Genomic DNA, 16,528 nt, shown 5'->3' with positions numbered 1-16,528 from the left:
CGCTTCGTGGATTCCAAATAGCCATTCTGGACACCTGCCAAGCCATTTCAGAATCAGACACGTATAGCTGGATTCTCACCACCCATATTTTTTATGAAACTGGCTATTGGTCTGTCAGAAAGTATTTAGGTGCATAGACATGATGAAGATTTGCGGCGCCGCCGAATTCATATGCTACGACGTCATTTGGATTCCTTTGCTGCCACGCCCTGTTTTAGGGTGTTAGGAGTGTGGTAGCTATTGTTTTTAAATATTTTTCGTGCTGAAAAATATGTTAATAATTTTTTTTTTATTTTTTAAAAATTATTTTTGATATCAGCACATCAAAACGATCCAGAAAGTACAAACCGCACTCAATTTTAACAAAAAAAAATTAAAATTTTTCAAAAAATAAATTGAACCGCAGCACTCAATGTGGTAGTTAATTCCACTACCAAACCCTACAAATAATTTAATTTTTGATTGGTAGCTAGCTAGCTACTTTTGTCGAATATGGAGGATATTATTGAGAGTAATTTTCTATTTTTTGCCCTTTTGGACTAGTTAATCAAGTGACCCGAAATTTTTATTGAAAGTAAGAGTGAATTTTATTTTTATTTTTCTTGATAATCTGTAATACACGTAGAGCTGGACCACGGCGCAAAGCAAAAGCTGTAGAAAATCGATGATGAAAGAGAGCGGTCAAAGCTACAAGAAATAAAGATAATAGGGTGCCACGTAAGAGCATTGGTGGGTTAATGAACATTGAGCCATATCTAGATTAGCCGAAGGCCCAGTGGAGCCTTTTGGACACTAGTTCATGGACCACACCATACCCACTGATTATCCATGCAGTTATTTTACTGGTATCTATTTAACATTAACTGTATGTAGGCAAATCATATGAATAATTGAATTTAATTTTATGTCATTTTAATTCAATTCATAATTTATTGTAATTTTTATGTTTAGAAGAATCACTCCCTTTTAAGCACTTATAGGTGTGAGTTTCTTGTATAATAAATTTAATGAAAGTCATGGTGGATAGGTTTCTCAATGTTATTATATAAATATTTATAATTTTACAAACTTGAAATTTAATATATGGTGAGATTAATTTGTTTTTTATATTAATATTTTTATTTTATATAATTAATTTTAATATTTATAACTGTTGGGATAGAACTGAATTGCAACTATTTAATTTAACTTAAAATATAATTATTTCATTAACAATATTAATAGATATAATGTTTGATTATAATATTTTAAGTATAATAAACATGTTACTACACACATAACATTTATATATAAAACATGTTTTCTTTCCTTCATCTTATCTTCTTATTCTTTTGCATGTTTAGAATGCTTAATTATATTCTAAAGATGTTGTTATGTAAAATAAATAAACACTATAAAGATAATATTTTTAGGATTCTAAACCAATTCTTTATTTATTTCAATATTAAACACTTTCTTTAGAGGGATTTGTACATGGTCTCAGCCACGTGCCAAACTTGACTTGTTTTATGCTTTTATTCCCTGTTGTAAATGCCATTGCAAAAGGCAACGATGAACGATGATCTGATAAAACATTGTTCATTTAAGTTTTAGAGTGTACAACGCTAAATTTACATGAACTGTTTTTATTTTTATTTTTTTAAAAAAAAAAAAAAAAAGAGTTGGCGCCAGAAATGTGTCCTTTTATATTCAATTTGCTTTATTTCATATTATTAGTTCCCTGCACCAGTAAACCTTTTCTAGCCCTTCATATTTGAAGTTTAGTGTTTGGATGGGGCTATGGGGTTTCGAATCTATTACCTGGACGTGGCTTTCACGAGGTGGAATTTACAATGCGTTGGCTCTATTAAATTCTTTATTGTTTCAATGTTGTTAATATTCTTAGATAAGAGCTTGTTCTTTCTGCATTATGCTGGAGGCCAGACCAAAAATTCTTATCCTAGAAAAATTTCAAGATTTTTTTTTTTATTAAAACACTAAGACAGCTGGAATATAAGATTGGCCTGATTATCTCGGGTTAATTTAGATATGTCCAGTAATATTTTTTCTATTTAATTATTAAGTTACCAAAATACCAACATGCAACGTGACCCAACTTTACAGTCCCACTTACGACAATAACTCTAATGCCTGCAAAAGAGAACATGCGTGAGCACACTGTCTGGATGGCCCAAACGCAACCAAAGCTGCTTTGTATCGTGGTAGTTATCAGCGCAGGCGCTTGGCAGATCTTGCGGGGCACACTAGCTTACACCACTCCTGAGGGGAGCCGTAGAACAAGTTGTCCACCAAGAACACTGCAAATAACCAAACATATGTTAGAGCGCACGTTATGTCAAGTGTTTTCTGAAAGAAGGCTCGTTGCCCATAACCCTACCTCTTGACATAGTAATAGCAAAAATCAGCAAGAATGAAAGTCTGCACGATTTCTGAAAGCAGGACCATAGAAGGCCACAGTCCATAGCCCAGTGCCGTCAATAGGCGTCCTCGAGTGTCCAATACCTGCATATAGAGATAAAATGTATCCTCAGATAAGAGTGGCTACTTAAATGATTCATGCTCGCATTGTCACTTTATGCCTTCTGATTTGTGGTCGAGCACAAGTACTAGCACCAGCAGAGTAGCGTAGAGTTTTACAGTGAACCAAAAATGGACAATAGGATAGCCATATATACATATGGGTGCACAAATGCGATGCATATGTGTGAATGCTTCATGTGAGTCCACAGGGGCAGGGGTGGTCAAGCAGAAAATTGATGTGTATTTGTACGTAAAGACTGCAAGAGGATGGTTTCATACAAAAAAGATAGTTGTAACATCTCTTCCAAGCATAATAGAACTTAGATACGTGAGGAAAATAAGTTCTACTTGCAGCAATTATAGTATTGTTCTGATCAATTTCGTGGACAAACATCACTGTGCTCTGTGCATTCAAATCTTCAGCCTAGTGTTCGACAAGCACGCTGTGACAATGAATGCCTAACAGCAATTTTGCAATAACAGAAGTTATATCCCAAAATCTTAAAGGAGTTTTAAGATGCATCATCAAACCTGGAGGACCCAATGTGCACAGCTCAAAAACCTGGCAACTCCAAGTGCAAATACGTAATGTGCTGTGAATGGTTCAACAATCTGAAATCAGACAAAAGAAAGATGACCAAGAATAGTCATGTGAAGGTCATCTCCACAATAAAAAAAATACCAATACCATCTGGGCATTGACTAAGACGAAAATCTGCACAACCATCAGTCCCATATTTGCAAAAAGTATGATCCATTAAAGAAAGTTAATGAGCGTGCACATTTTATTCTCAGCCATACCTTTGTGTTCTGCATCACTCGCAGCTGAGGCAACACTGAGATGGATTCAAGGTAAACACAAAAGGCCCAGGAAATCCTGTTGAATATGTTATGATGTGTTGTTGGATGAATAATCAAAGCTAGTAAAGCACATGGTATCACCTGTTTGAGAAGAAGAAAAGACACGTGTTACTTCCAGGGGGAAAAAACAATAAAGAGCAAATTGGGACTAAAAAAATCATGATCAAACTATATTATAAGCCTGATTAAAAGAAAGAAAAGAGCTACTACATCATAAGAAATTTGTTTATTCCTTTCTTTGTGGGTTTAAAACATCATAAGCTAAGTACAAATCTTGCAAATTGATGGCAACACCAACATTAAACCAAGAATGCACATTGCGTGCCGGCCCACCAATTCAATAGGCGCACATCACAATGGTTTTCTTTAAACTCGCTTAAGCACTGCATACAGAGTAACTGATAAAATCTTGCAGGATGGCATGGTATAATCAGGGATGTTTAGATGTACAGGACAAGCTAGCTGTTTAAAGACCTGGGAAAAAATTGCAGTTTAACTTAAGTGCTAAAAATAGGCAAACTATTAGGTCTCCTATTAGAATGGTTTTTGGTTAAAATCATTTAAAACTTAAGCCAAAGTAACTGATAATCTTGTTGAGGGAAGAGTAAAATCAGGAATACTTAACTAAAAGGATTAGCTAACTGAATGAATATCTAAGAACATACCCACTCCCTAATACTTAACACTTGCAGTTTAAGTTACATACTAAAAACATACCCACTCCCTAATCCTAAGTTCCTAACACCGAAATTCCAAAAAAAGAAAAGAAAATTCTATCTGTGGATTATTTCAGTTCAACAAATGCACAAGACTCACCAAATAGTAAATTGCAAAGTTATCTTTGTCTTCCATGTAACTGGACCTCAAGTTGAAGCGGATCATATAGATTACCCAAAGGGTTGTCAGCAAGGTAGCAGAATCAAGTAGAGTGTGTATGTCATACTCCATGACAAAACTGCAATAGAGCCTGGCAGCTAAAAATATAGCTGTGAGGTCCTGTGATTTCAGTGAAAGTCCTGCAAAGTTCTAAAATTAGAAAAGTCCAAAATAGAGACAAAACAATAATACCAGAGTTGAGTTGGTACGAAACACAGAGACAGAAAGTAGAACATGCGCTTAATCGCAATGAGTTACATGATCGATATTGAAAACTATTGCACACACGAGACAGATAGTAGCATCTACCGAGCAATTATCTATACATTATACAAAGAAATTTGATCTTGCTTTCTTCAATAAAAACTGCTTATCCTCAATTAGCACATTAGACCCTCACCCCTCAACACAAATTCTTGACACCAACAGATTTCCCCGTATGAAAAGATTAGACACCATATACAGAAAACAAAAAGAAACCCTGGTAAAACCATTATGCAAGATTGACGTAAACCCCGTAACTATTGCACCAAAACCCTAACATCATCCAAAAATCTTTGGATTATTTTTTATGGTCTAAGCTTTTCAGCTTGAAATAACCTGCAAAAGGCTCGATGGTCCTCTTCAATAAAAGTAATCTCAAAAAACCAAACCTTTTACACTTTACAATCACAAATAGAACTGAAATGACTAAACTCACGCCCTTTAACATCACAAACAAAAACCCAATTGCATTTCACAAGCAATTGCTTGGAAAATTGAATCAGCAGAAAAAAATAAATAAATTTGAGATAATCATAAAAGAAAGAGAGAGAGAGGCATCATATCCATTACCAGTACAAGTCTTCTCCTTCATGAGCTTGTAAATAAGAACAGAGATTCCAATAGAATGAACAGCCTCAGCAGCAACAAAGAGGTTGTCATGATCATGAACAACCATTCTGAGAAAAACCAACGCCGCCAACCCTGAAATCACTGCTAAGAACACCTTGATCTTCGGTGGTTGCCTCCTTACCCATGTCGACACTGCCTGGACTGGCCTCTTCGTTGCCTTCATTTTATTCCTCTCTCTCTCTCTCTCTCTATCCGCTCTCCTAATTTTGAGTTTTTGACGCGGCGTATCAGTTACGTATAATTAAGTAGCTTTGTTGTTGATGTAGTAATAAATGCTAGATCCGTGGATTGTTGATGTCTACGGAAGAGGTACACGGGAGAGGGATGTGATCAAGATCAGCTGTGGGAAGGGACAGAAACAGGAGCAAGGAGTACTGAATCTGCTGATCAATGCGAGTTATGTTAGAACACGTGGAGATGAGGAGAGTTTGGTAAGAAGAAGAAGAAGAAGGTGGACATTGGGCTGCTACTTTGTATTTTTGCTGCGGTAATGGGATAGGCTGCTCAACAACCATTATAATGGATGATTATGGTGGCAAGCCCACTTTGAATTTATGTGGTCACGGTGGATGGCCTCCTTTTTGTACGTGGCTTGTTAATGGAGCTGGTTTTTCGGGTGCACTGAGAAAATGGCATTTTCCAGGTGGTGATTGGTCTGCCGTATCGGATTGGTTTATAAAATAAATCATATGAATGCATCAGATGATTTTCTGAAAAAATTAATCTGACAATTTCATAATATTTTTATTTAAAAATAAGGTTGGATTACGGATTAGCATAACAAACATTAAACCAATTAAGCATGTGGATGGTACGTGTGGGGTAATATCTTTATTTAAAAAGAGCAGGTGGAATTAAGGATTGATCTAATTGACCATAGAGTAATGAAGAATGTGCGCGCGTTGAGATTTTTTTTTTTTTGGTAAGGTATCACAATTAAGGTGAGTTAGGTGGCCTATCTGGTTTTTTTGGAAGTATTCAGTAAAATTCTTATATTGAATTTTTTTAAAATATTTATATTCTATCTAAATAATTAAATAAAGAATTTCTATAATTATTTATTGAGTTTCAAGTATTTATTATCTAATTATTAATTTTATTTAATAAAAAGAATAATACACACACATGTATATGTGTGTCTGAATGCGTGTGTTTTATGTTAATATTAAAATATGTATTTATTATATTATTTAAAAATATTTAAATATTTTATAAATATATCTATACAATATCAATGTATAATTTTAGGTTAAGTTCAAAACCTATTTATTATCCTATAACCTATTCACTATCCAAAAAATAACCCTTATTGGTTTGAGATAAATGAGATCTTAGTCAAAACTATAAATGCAATATTTTAAAATATTTAAGAAATATTTTATTATTATTATTATTTATGTATGTCTGATAAATAAAGTTTGGACAATATAAAGGAAAACGATCAAATAAAGCATAATGAAAGCAAAAACACATCCATACCAGTCGAGAGGGAACATAAAGAATGCAAAACTTGGTAATATAACAGATGAAAAGGGATCCTAAATAGAGTAACATTAAGATGATACAAACATACATAAAGGAAAGAAGCAGCCAAGCAGGCCTAGGAAGTGACGATGATCTGCTCGAAGAAACCTACACTACCTCCGTAAACATTAACTAATGAAAAGAACATGGCATGTTAAATTGGTATGGAAGGTAAAAAATGTTGGCTTGCGTGGAAATCTTGTAAGATCCGGTGATGGTCTAGTTGGAAGTGTATCTTGTTCGGTGATGGCCGGGAAGCATTCGTTAACTTGTCCTTCCAAAGTTTTATCCTTCCCTTGAGAAAGGATAATAATTGGCATAATCTCCTTTGTCTTAGAGACTTCAATTGGAAATTATATCAATTTTATTTTATTTTGAAGCAAGAAGTGAAAACTAACACCCCGATTTTCTCTACTCGCATGACACCATGTCAAATTGAAGATGGAGCCCCCTGATGAAGCCCATCTTCTTTTGGAATAGTGTCATTCATTCCAAAATGCACAAGTGAAAAATTTGTCAGGGATTTTTCTCAAGTGAACATTATGAACTACATTATTCCCATCAATTCCTTAGAATATCTCCAATGAATTTAGCATTGTCCTGAGTAGATCTAAAATGATAGGAGTATTTCTTCATTAATGCAATAAAATAACTGTTGCAAATACATTTATAGATTAGATGAAGTCGAAAATCTGAAAAAAAAAATTCTAAAAAAAATTGCAATTGCATTAAATTGGCACTCCCCTTTTTCGGTAAAAAAAAAAGGGTGCTGGCCGATGGGGATAGCCCAATTAGATCCATCACATTAGTCAAAAAGGGATAGAAAACCCAATTACATCAATGGTTTTTTAATTGAAAAAGCAGAGACAGTTCAGGCCCAATAAGCGCAAAATCACCATAGCTAGCAAAAGCCCAATTTCCTTATCCTTTTAACTACGGACAGATACTGCATTAGGAAACCCTCGTTTGAATTTACAACGGTCGAATCCGCTCTGAAACAGTGAAAGCCCTAAAATCTCAATCACTCTCTTTCAATTCAAAAAAAAATCTTTCTCTCTTCTCCTTCTTTCTTCTTATATAACAATTCGATTCAAAAATGGGTACTTCAAAGCGCACTCAAGTGGTAACTTCAGATCGTGAAAAATGGGATAAAGTGTTTGGCGGGCTGGTAAAATTACTAAAGAACCAACAAGAACAGCTCGAAACTCTTTTAAAAGAGAGGAAAATCCTTGAAGATCGCATAAAAACGCAACATGAGAGATGGGTTTCTGATATTCGTCTCTATGATGATCATATTTTGCAGGCAAGTTTATTTTTTTGTGTAAAGTTTGGTTCTTTTTGGATTTTAAAATTAGGGTTTTGAAAGTTTGAGGATTTTGTGATGTCCTGCGTAGATTAAGGGGGGTTTGGTGGAGAAAGACATGGCGTGTTTGCTTGAGGCTGCTAAAGGTAATTTGATGCTGGGATTGAAGCAGAGAGAGGTTTCTCTTCACGAATTGAAATTAGGTCAGTGACTTTTTAAAGGGTTTTATGCATTCTTATCTTGGTTTGTACATCATTAATATGAAAATAATGGGAATCTTGTGAGGATTTAAGTATCTGCTGCAAGTTCTGATTTCAATATAATACTAATAGAGGCTGAATGATTAAAGATTGTCTTTATATATATATATATATATATATATATATGTCTTCAATAAAGTATATGGAATGCATTCTGAAATTAGGTGATTGTTTTTTTTTCAAGTGTTTTTATGCATTTTTTGTTTGAATTATAGAAACATAATGGGAAAAAAATTGAGAATTTTAGAATCTGTTGCAAGATTTTTGAATGTGAGATGAAGCAAGTTGGGGCTAAATCATTCAATCTTTTTTCCATGTTGTAATAAGAAGGGGATGCTTTTTATGATTTTAATGATGGCATGAACAGAAGGGGTAATAGAATATAGTAAGACACTGTTGTACTTAAGATATCTTGTTGGTATAGGAGTGATACTCCTTTGACTACAAGTGGTTTTTTAAAAGTTTTCTGAATTTCCAACTTTCCTGTATGACTATCTTGATTCAGATTTATTAGTCTTTACTTGGGTGTTGATATGTGGTGAGTTTCACATAGATTATGTTGCTGGGAATGCACTTGTTCGTGGAGGGCTTTGTAATGACTCTACATGTTTCAAGTCTGCTTTATTTGATTGGTGTTTGTGATTGCAGAGCAAACAGAAGATGAATTGGCAGATTTCCGAGCATTGTTTGGCTACCTCTCTCAGAGCCTAAAAGTATGTTCCATTTCATATTTTGGTTCTTAGGGACTTTTCCTTAAATACCATAGTAAGATTTTTAATTCTCTGCTTGATATATAAATAGGAAAATTCTGAAGAAACTGCCATTGGAAAGGGTCCCGGGCATAGTGATTTAAAGTCTGGCGAAGCTAAAAAGCTGGAAGCTGAAATAGAAAGGCTAAAGCTTGAAAACGAGAAGCTTGTTTTTGAAAAGAATTCTGAAGTATCTGCTCTCCTGAAAGGGAAAAACTTTGTGAGTAATCAATATGATATTCTAGAAAGCAATCTCACCAATAAATTAAGGATTAAAGAAGCTGAAGTTGAGAAGGCGAATGAGAAGATAGCAGAAGTTCTTGCCACTGCAGAGTTGCTCCAATCCTCAAATGATGAGAAGGATGAAATTATTCAAAGATTGAATACTAAGGTGGCCAAGATGGAAGCTGACACAAAGAAATGGAAGGAAGAAACTCATAAACTCTCCCGGGAGCTGGAATTGTTAAGAAAGTTAAGAACTGCCCAAATTACACCTGTAGTGAAACCTTGCAGTGCACCAGTTAGAACTTTCACTTTGGGAGTCAAAAGCTGTGGCAGAGATTGTAAGCTTGTTGACAGGAAAGTATTGCAATACGCTGTTCCTTCCAAGGATGCTGAAAAGGTATTAAAGAATTAATAATGCATTATCTGTAGTTAGATTTCGGTATGAGATGATGACTGACTTGGTATGTACATCATTTGAAGAAACTATCTAATTACCGCATCATTCATTACAGGTGAAACTATCTGATTACCACATCATTCATCACTTAAAAATGCCCGAATATCAGATTTGCTTCTTGTTCATTCATGTTGTCATGTAGTCCCTTGAGGCTCTTAAATAGATAGTCAAAAGTTGCATGTTAATCTACATCATTCTTTGTGATTTATCCACAGCATAACCATTCGAACCTCAAAATACTACACATTTTGTCTTGATCCTGTAAGCTAATTGTACTTCAAACCGTTTTTGATTTCAGAGTAGCAGAAGCTTGAAGAAGAAAAGGATGGATGTTTCTGTTTTTGAAGCTCCAAGATTATTCTCTTCTTCCTTCAAAATTCCTAAAGTGAAGGTCCCATCTACTCCTGTCTAAATGACACCTTTCACACCATTCTTTAACCTTTCAGCTTAACAAAGTTGCAGCTTCTCCATGCAGTTTTTCATTCAGCTCTGATGTTTGGCTCTGTATAATTTTCTTTTCTGTATTACAGTCGATCCGATGTAAGTTAAGTTGTTGCCAGACCTTTGGGAAGCCATTCTTTTCTTCGACCTTATTGTGCAGTGTAAGTTAGCTTAGGTTGCAGTGCTGGATTTAGTTGGCATTTGTAATGTCTTCAATTACAACAAATACCTAGTGTGGCTCCGCAATGACTCTCTCTCTCTCTCTCTCTCTCTCTCTTGTTTCTTGCTGGGACATTATCCTGTACTGGAACTCTGAAACAGGATTCTACCATTTTGTTATCTGCTGAAGTGAATATATTATATCTAAAACTGAAAAATCTGTTTTGCCAGATATCTATAAAATGACAAAACAAACTAAGTTTTCACTAGAATTTTACAAGTACAGTGGTAAAACCATAGAAGATTTCAACATATTCAAAGATGATGCACATAGCTGACGACTAAACGGACCTCCATACAATTGGAGACCACATGGACTGAAAAGAAGACCTGTAATTTACCATCACCAGAAGCACCACCACCAACACCGCCAATCCCCAAGGCAAGTTCCAACTCCTATTATCCGCCGAGCCATACTGTGCTTTTGTGTTGGGAAACATGAAGATCTCAACCTTGGACGCAAACATAGCCAGAAATATCAAGAGCACAGGCAAGAACAAGAGTAACAACTTCAAGTTGATCAGTGTGTGCTGCATCTGGTTCTTGTAGCTCATAAATGATGATACAGACAGGAGGAGAATAATTATAAATAAAATAGCAACTAAGGGGAAAGGAGGTAGAGACATGGAGGCTAGAGTACGCCGTGTCCACTCTTGCTTCCATGCAGGCCCCCGTGTATGTTTCAACAGCCAAGCCATCTCTCTCTCTCTTTTTCTCTCGGAAGTAGCGTCTCTAGCCCTATATTTCTCGAGGTTACTTCTCTTGTGAAATGGGTTATAATTATATAGGAGGATGGAGGGTTTTGAGTGTTTGCTTTAGCATAAATTCTGGGGTTTCGATTCGATCCTCAACCGACTATATATCTTTTGGATTCATGCCCACTTAGCTGGTATTGATACGAAAACAGCACTTTAGTAACTTTTATCACTTGAATATATAGGTAGAGAAATAAGGAAAGAGAAGGAATATATTCCAACAGGACTTCTTTGTCATTACCATCTAATTGTGTTTTTTAAAATTATTGAATTTTTTTAATTTTAATTTTTTTAAAATTTTGTATTTTTTGATATATTAATCTTAAAAATTAAAAAATATATACTTTGATATATTTCTAAATAAAAAAATTAAAAATAATTTTCACTTCAGCTATTAATTGTATGTTTGTAATTGTAGTAACGGTTGTTTTTAAAAGTGTTTTTCGTTTGAAAATACATTAAAATAATATTTTTTTTTATTTTTAAAAATTATTTTTAACATCAATACATCAAAATAATTTAAAAACATAAAAAATATTAATTTCAAATAAAAAAAATATAAATATTTAAATTTTTTAAAAACAATTTTAAAATAAAAAATCAATCCTAACCTAAATAATTTTTAAGTTGGTAACTTCAACGAACGCAATAAAAATTTGAAAGACAAGCCTTCCATGAATCTCCGGAAAAAGGATACACTGAGGTCCACGTGTGATGCAAAGACGGAGCTAATTTTTTAAAGGATAGTAGTGGTTAATGTTTGAGGATAAAAATCACAGGTATAAAATAAAATATAAATATATTTAATTAAAGAGATATAAATATATTTTGAGATAATTTAAAATGATTTTTTTATATTTTCAAAAAAAAAGGTACATAAAATATGTTATTTTTATTCAATTGTTTTTGTCTTTTACGTATCAAAATAAAAACCAAAAACTATCTCAAAATGATAAAAAAAAAAAATGGATATTCTAATTTTAAAAAAAATTAAAGTAAATAAAATTAAAATTTTTATTTAAAATTAATATTTTTCATCTAAAAAATTGGAATTTTTTCTTTATAAATATACAAGTACATGGGGAGACATATGCTCTAAAGCAAGAACAAACTCTACCTACTAAAACAAAAAAATAAAATAAAATAAAAATTTATACTAAAATTAACAAAACAATAAAAGATATGATATTTTTATTTACATCAACCTATAGAGCACTTTTTATTTTAATAGTATTTTTTAAAAAATTTATACTTTAATATTTAGTTTGTTAGGGATTAAATTTATAATTTGTTTTAATTTGATTTTTAAAAGGTTATTTCAAGCTTCATGATCTTAATCATGAGTACTCGAGTTAATTAGGTTTTTTTTGTTTTATTTTTTATTAGATTATCTTGATCTCATGATTTGGATTACAAGTTTTGTGAGTTAACTCGAGTTGACTATGATTATTTTTTATCTTTTTTAATTATTTGTTTTTCAATTTCATATTTCAACATTGAGTTAATTAGAATTGAATTTTATAATTTATTTTAATTTACTTTATGTAAAGTTATTATAGTTTTATGACCCAAATAACAAGTTTGGTAATTTCAACCCTAATTAACTTGAGTTTTTTATATTATTTTTTAAAAATTTATATTGAAACATTAGATTAATTAAAAATTAGATTTATAATTTGTTTTTATGGGGCTATCATAATATTATAACCAATATTATAAATTTAAAAAATTAATTCAAGATGACTTAAATCAATTTAAGATATTGTTGTTTCAAAATCATTTTTTAAAAAGATATTATCTAAAGTATTTTTTTATCAAATTATATTTTACATATTAGATTAACCCATATAATTAAGAGAAAAAAAAATCAATAAAAAAATCAGCAACGCTGGACTCCTTTTTTAACATTTTTTTAATAAATTATCTACGCTCGGAATAATATGGGCCGATTATCTAGTATTTCCTATATTGAAACTTGAATATCAAAAGATTAAAGGGAACGACGCCGTCGCATCAAGATCCGTAACTGCTACTAGTAATCAATACGACATCGCGTAGGCTACCCCTGAAACAGCTCTTTCCCCTCACCCAAGTCCTGAATTCCCAGAACACAAGGATTTTACAGAACTCTCAACCTCCATAGAAGCTGTCTCTGTATCTTCTCCAGGTTTTCTCTCAAAAGATGCCATCAGAGGATGCAAAAACCGTGAAGAAAGAAGAGGTAGTAAAGAAAGAACAAGGAAGAGAAGGAAAAGAGGAAGAGAAGAGCTTGAGTGCCATACGCCAAGCCCGGAAAAAGAACCCAACAAATGCTGGTTCTTTAGCTACAAAAAATTGGTCTAAAGTTACCAAAGTTAAGAAAGAAGAGCCCCAAGATGACGATTTTGATGAACCCATTAAAGGAAAGGGCAAGGGTTCTTCTGGTTCTAGCTCTAAACCAGTAGCTAAAGTGAAGAAAGAAGAAGCCAATAGCGATGAAGATGATGATCATAAACCCATCTTCAAAAAGACCTGTTAGGTTTTTTCCTTTTGCGAACTCTTGTTTGCATGATTTTTCGGCCCGGCACACATGTTTCACATTTTACATAGGAATTGTACAGTGCAAGGTTGTAAACAAGAGTTTGCAAAAGGCTTGCCATGGCATAGAAGGATGCAGAGCATCGGTGCATAAAATCAGCTAAATGGATCTTGATGCAAAATAGAAATGTCGTAAATGTCTGCTTGGAAGCATAAATATACTGCACAAGTGTTTACATATTTAGTCACCTTATTTTTGGTTTACATTTTTCCTATTTTTAATGTACCCAACAAGTATTAATGGGTCTAATTCCCTATTCAGCATCTCATTTGATGTTTGGTTATTGTTGAGGATGTGTAGGCCATATGAGAAGATTGTGGACTACTTATGGTGCCTGCAATGTAACCATATGATGAATTGTGCAGAATCTGTTGCTTTTGCCAACAGTAACACAAAGATTTCTTTGATAATGTATTCAAACAACATCACTGTCTTATTTCTTGTAGTTGTTTATATTAGATTATAGTAAAAGGGTTTGCTCCCTGAATTGTAGTTTTATTGGCATAAATTCACAGATTATTTCTAGGACATGGCATCATCATATCCAGGTTTCTTTAATAAAGGTCACCATGTACTATTTTCATGTTGGGCGTTTGAGCCATTTTTTTAAAACGAATTCCCTTGAATTTGACACAAAATATGACGTTTGTCTAAAAGCAATCACAGCTTCTTTTTTCTAAAAAATAGTGGTAGGTTCAGAAAGGGGAAATACAGCTGTTCATGATCATCTCATAACGGTCATGGGAGGAATGCATGTATCCTTGTCTCAAATGTTATTCTTGTTTGTTTATCATACATGGTATCTGGAAGACTGGAACTGAAGAACTGGGTACTAATTTCAGTTCTATGAAAAGAAGTTGACTTTGCTCTTGGGTTCATCGCGCCCAGGTTTTATCTCTGCTCCATCATCTGCTACACCACTGAAAGTTTGGGTATGTTTATTTTTATAGTGTAGCAGATGAGCAGTTTAATTATCTGCCTAATCACAACCCCTTTTCTTCTATAATGTATTGCAGCGCGGCCTCCTAAAAACATTCAACAGTTTAGACTTTCAATAAAGTGAAAAGGTGTGATACTGGTTTATGAGTGATCAGATGAGACTGTGTTGTGAATGTTGACTCTACTTTTTGGATTTGAAATTTGACTATCTTTCTAAAGATCGCCCATCTTGTTAGTTTTTAGGCCAATCAAAAACAAGTAAACAGATCATGTCATGTAGTTTGACTTGATCTGATTGATTTTAGCTGATTTTAGCAATCCAATCCATGCGGGCAATTGGGAGTGCAATGGTGATGTTCATCCCTTCAGAACTATTGTCTGCTTTATGATCTTGATACTTATATTTTGCGTGTATTAGGGTGCATTTTTAAACATTGCTGCATCTGACTGTAATTGCAGGTTGATGGAATCTGGTTTGCTCTCTATGGAAGTGGCCAAGAAAGTTTATGAGAAGAAACAGAAAAACAGTAAGCTCACTTCGCCAGTGAAAGCAGCTAGTGTCACTAAGAAAATTCAGTCTGCAACTGTTACAAAAAAGACACCATCATCTGCTGTATCTTCAACCAAAACGAAGACAACAGACTCCACAGTTGCATCTAGACAGCCTAAGAAACGCAAGGCCGGAGATTTCATCTCCGAAGATGACTTCTTAATCACTAGGAAAAACACAAAGAAGCAGAAAACATCTTAAACTAACCAACATTTTCTCATTTTTTAACTCTCTCGAGGACTGTTATTGTTTTGGCTAATTTGCAGTTGCCAGTGCTGCATTTGTGGTCATCATTTGTTTACCTTGAATATTCCATGGTTTGATAAAGCATTGGCTAGCGATCCCAGAATCTTGAGAGAAGGCTCCGTACCATGGACATTTCAATTAATTGAAGCTTTTTTTTTCTCGGAATTTTCTGTCTTCTTTTGGTGCTATTCGTATGATAACACTAGTATTATTTGCTTTCTATTTCTTTTTACTATAATTAAGTTAATTGTAGCTTAGCTTTGTTGTTTATCAGAACTAATTAATTAGTTCTTGCGGTATAAAAAATATTTTAACAAGTTTTTATTTAAAAAATACATTCTTTCTTGTTTAATTTTCCTATCTCTTCTTCTCTAAATTAAAAAAAAAAGGAATCCACGAAAAATATAAGTTATTAACAAATTTAGAAATAGATATTGAATAATGATTTTTTAAAACCACAAGACTAATTAATTGAATTTGTTAAACTACAGGAATAGAGTTTTAATTAACTAATTAGAATTCTATCATATATTGTTTTTTTAATTATCTGTGGTCTACCCAGAGCGTGGCTTGGCTACATGAACATGGCTTGCCTTTAGACTACTAATTAGGGCTTGAAAAGCTTGCGGTTTAACCAATTTCCATACTGATTTTTACATAAATGCACTCAATCACTTCAAAACCCAAAATTAACTTGGAGTAGAACCGTGGGCATTCGTGTCAAATCATTATTGAAATACAGTATAACATTAATAAATTAATAATCTTGATGAAATAATATTTATGTTCGGTCTTAGTTTAGATTTAAAGTTTAAGTGGTATCTTAAATTAAATGATATATTGACTAATTAATAAGTTTGCATGGTATACTTTATAGAGATTTGACTTATTTAATAATTAATTTTGAAGGAATTTTTTTTTATTAAAAAAAAGTAAAACATTAAGGGGGGTAGAATTATAATTGCCTTACTAGGATGTACTGGAGATTTTAAAGTAATATACATAAAACTTAGATTGAGATATTTTCCCAGAACCATTAATTAAACAACGTGGAAGAATGAGGTAATTGGAATTGGGGTTTGCGTGCTATTTTTTAAAAATATTTTTTATTTAAAAATATATTAAAATATT

The 16,528-nt window shown here is 33.2% G+C and overlaps 2 protein-coding genes across 2 annotated transcripts; one reads left to right on the top strand and one right to left on the bottom strand.

Moving 5' to 3' along the window:
• Positions 1 to 2,029: 2,029 nt before the first annotated feature.
• Positions 2,030 to 5,697, bottom strand: LOC118052702 (uncharacterized). The gene is made up of 6 exons (XM_035063711.2): positions 5,092 to 5,697; positions 4,198 to 4,397; positions 3,322 to 3,462; positions 3,052 to 3,132; positions 2,378 to 2,502; positions 2,030 to 2,297 (listed from the first exon to the last, which is right to left on the bottom strand). Exons 1-6 carry the CDS (start codon positions 5,312 to 5,314, stop codon positions 2,249 to 2,251), a joined length of 819 nt encoding a protein of 272 aa, XP_034919602.1. The 5' UTR covers positions 5,315 to 5,697; the 3' UTR covers positions 2,030 to 2,248.
• A 1,946-nt stretch (positions 5,698 to 7,643) lies between these two features.
• Positions 7,644 to 10,356, top strand: LOC118052701 (uncharacterized). The gene is made up of 5 exons (XM_035063710.2): positions 7,644 to 7,978; positions 8,070 to 8,181; positions 8,887 to 8,951; positions 9,040 to 9,609; positions 9,968 to 10,356. The coding sequence occupies exons 1-5, from the start codon at positions 7,772 to 7,774 to the stop codon at positions 10,079 to 10,081; spliced, it is 1,068 nt and encodes a 355-aa protein (XP_034919601.1). The 5' UTR covers positions 7,644 to 7,771; the 3' UTR covers positions 10,082 to 10,356.
• Positions 10,357 to 16,528: the final 6,172 nt, after the last annotated feature.

Source organism: Populus alba, chromosome 2 (assembly GCF_005239225.2).
Source record: "Populus alba chromosome 2, ASM523922v2, whole genome shotgun sequence".
NCBI classification, from domain to species: Eukaryota; Viridiplantae; Streptophyta; class Magnoliopsida; order Malpighiales; family Salicaceae; genus Populus; species Populus alba.
Note: the sequence above shows the minus strand (reverse complement) of the source record. Positions and strands in the feature narration are given on the sequence as shown.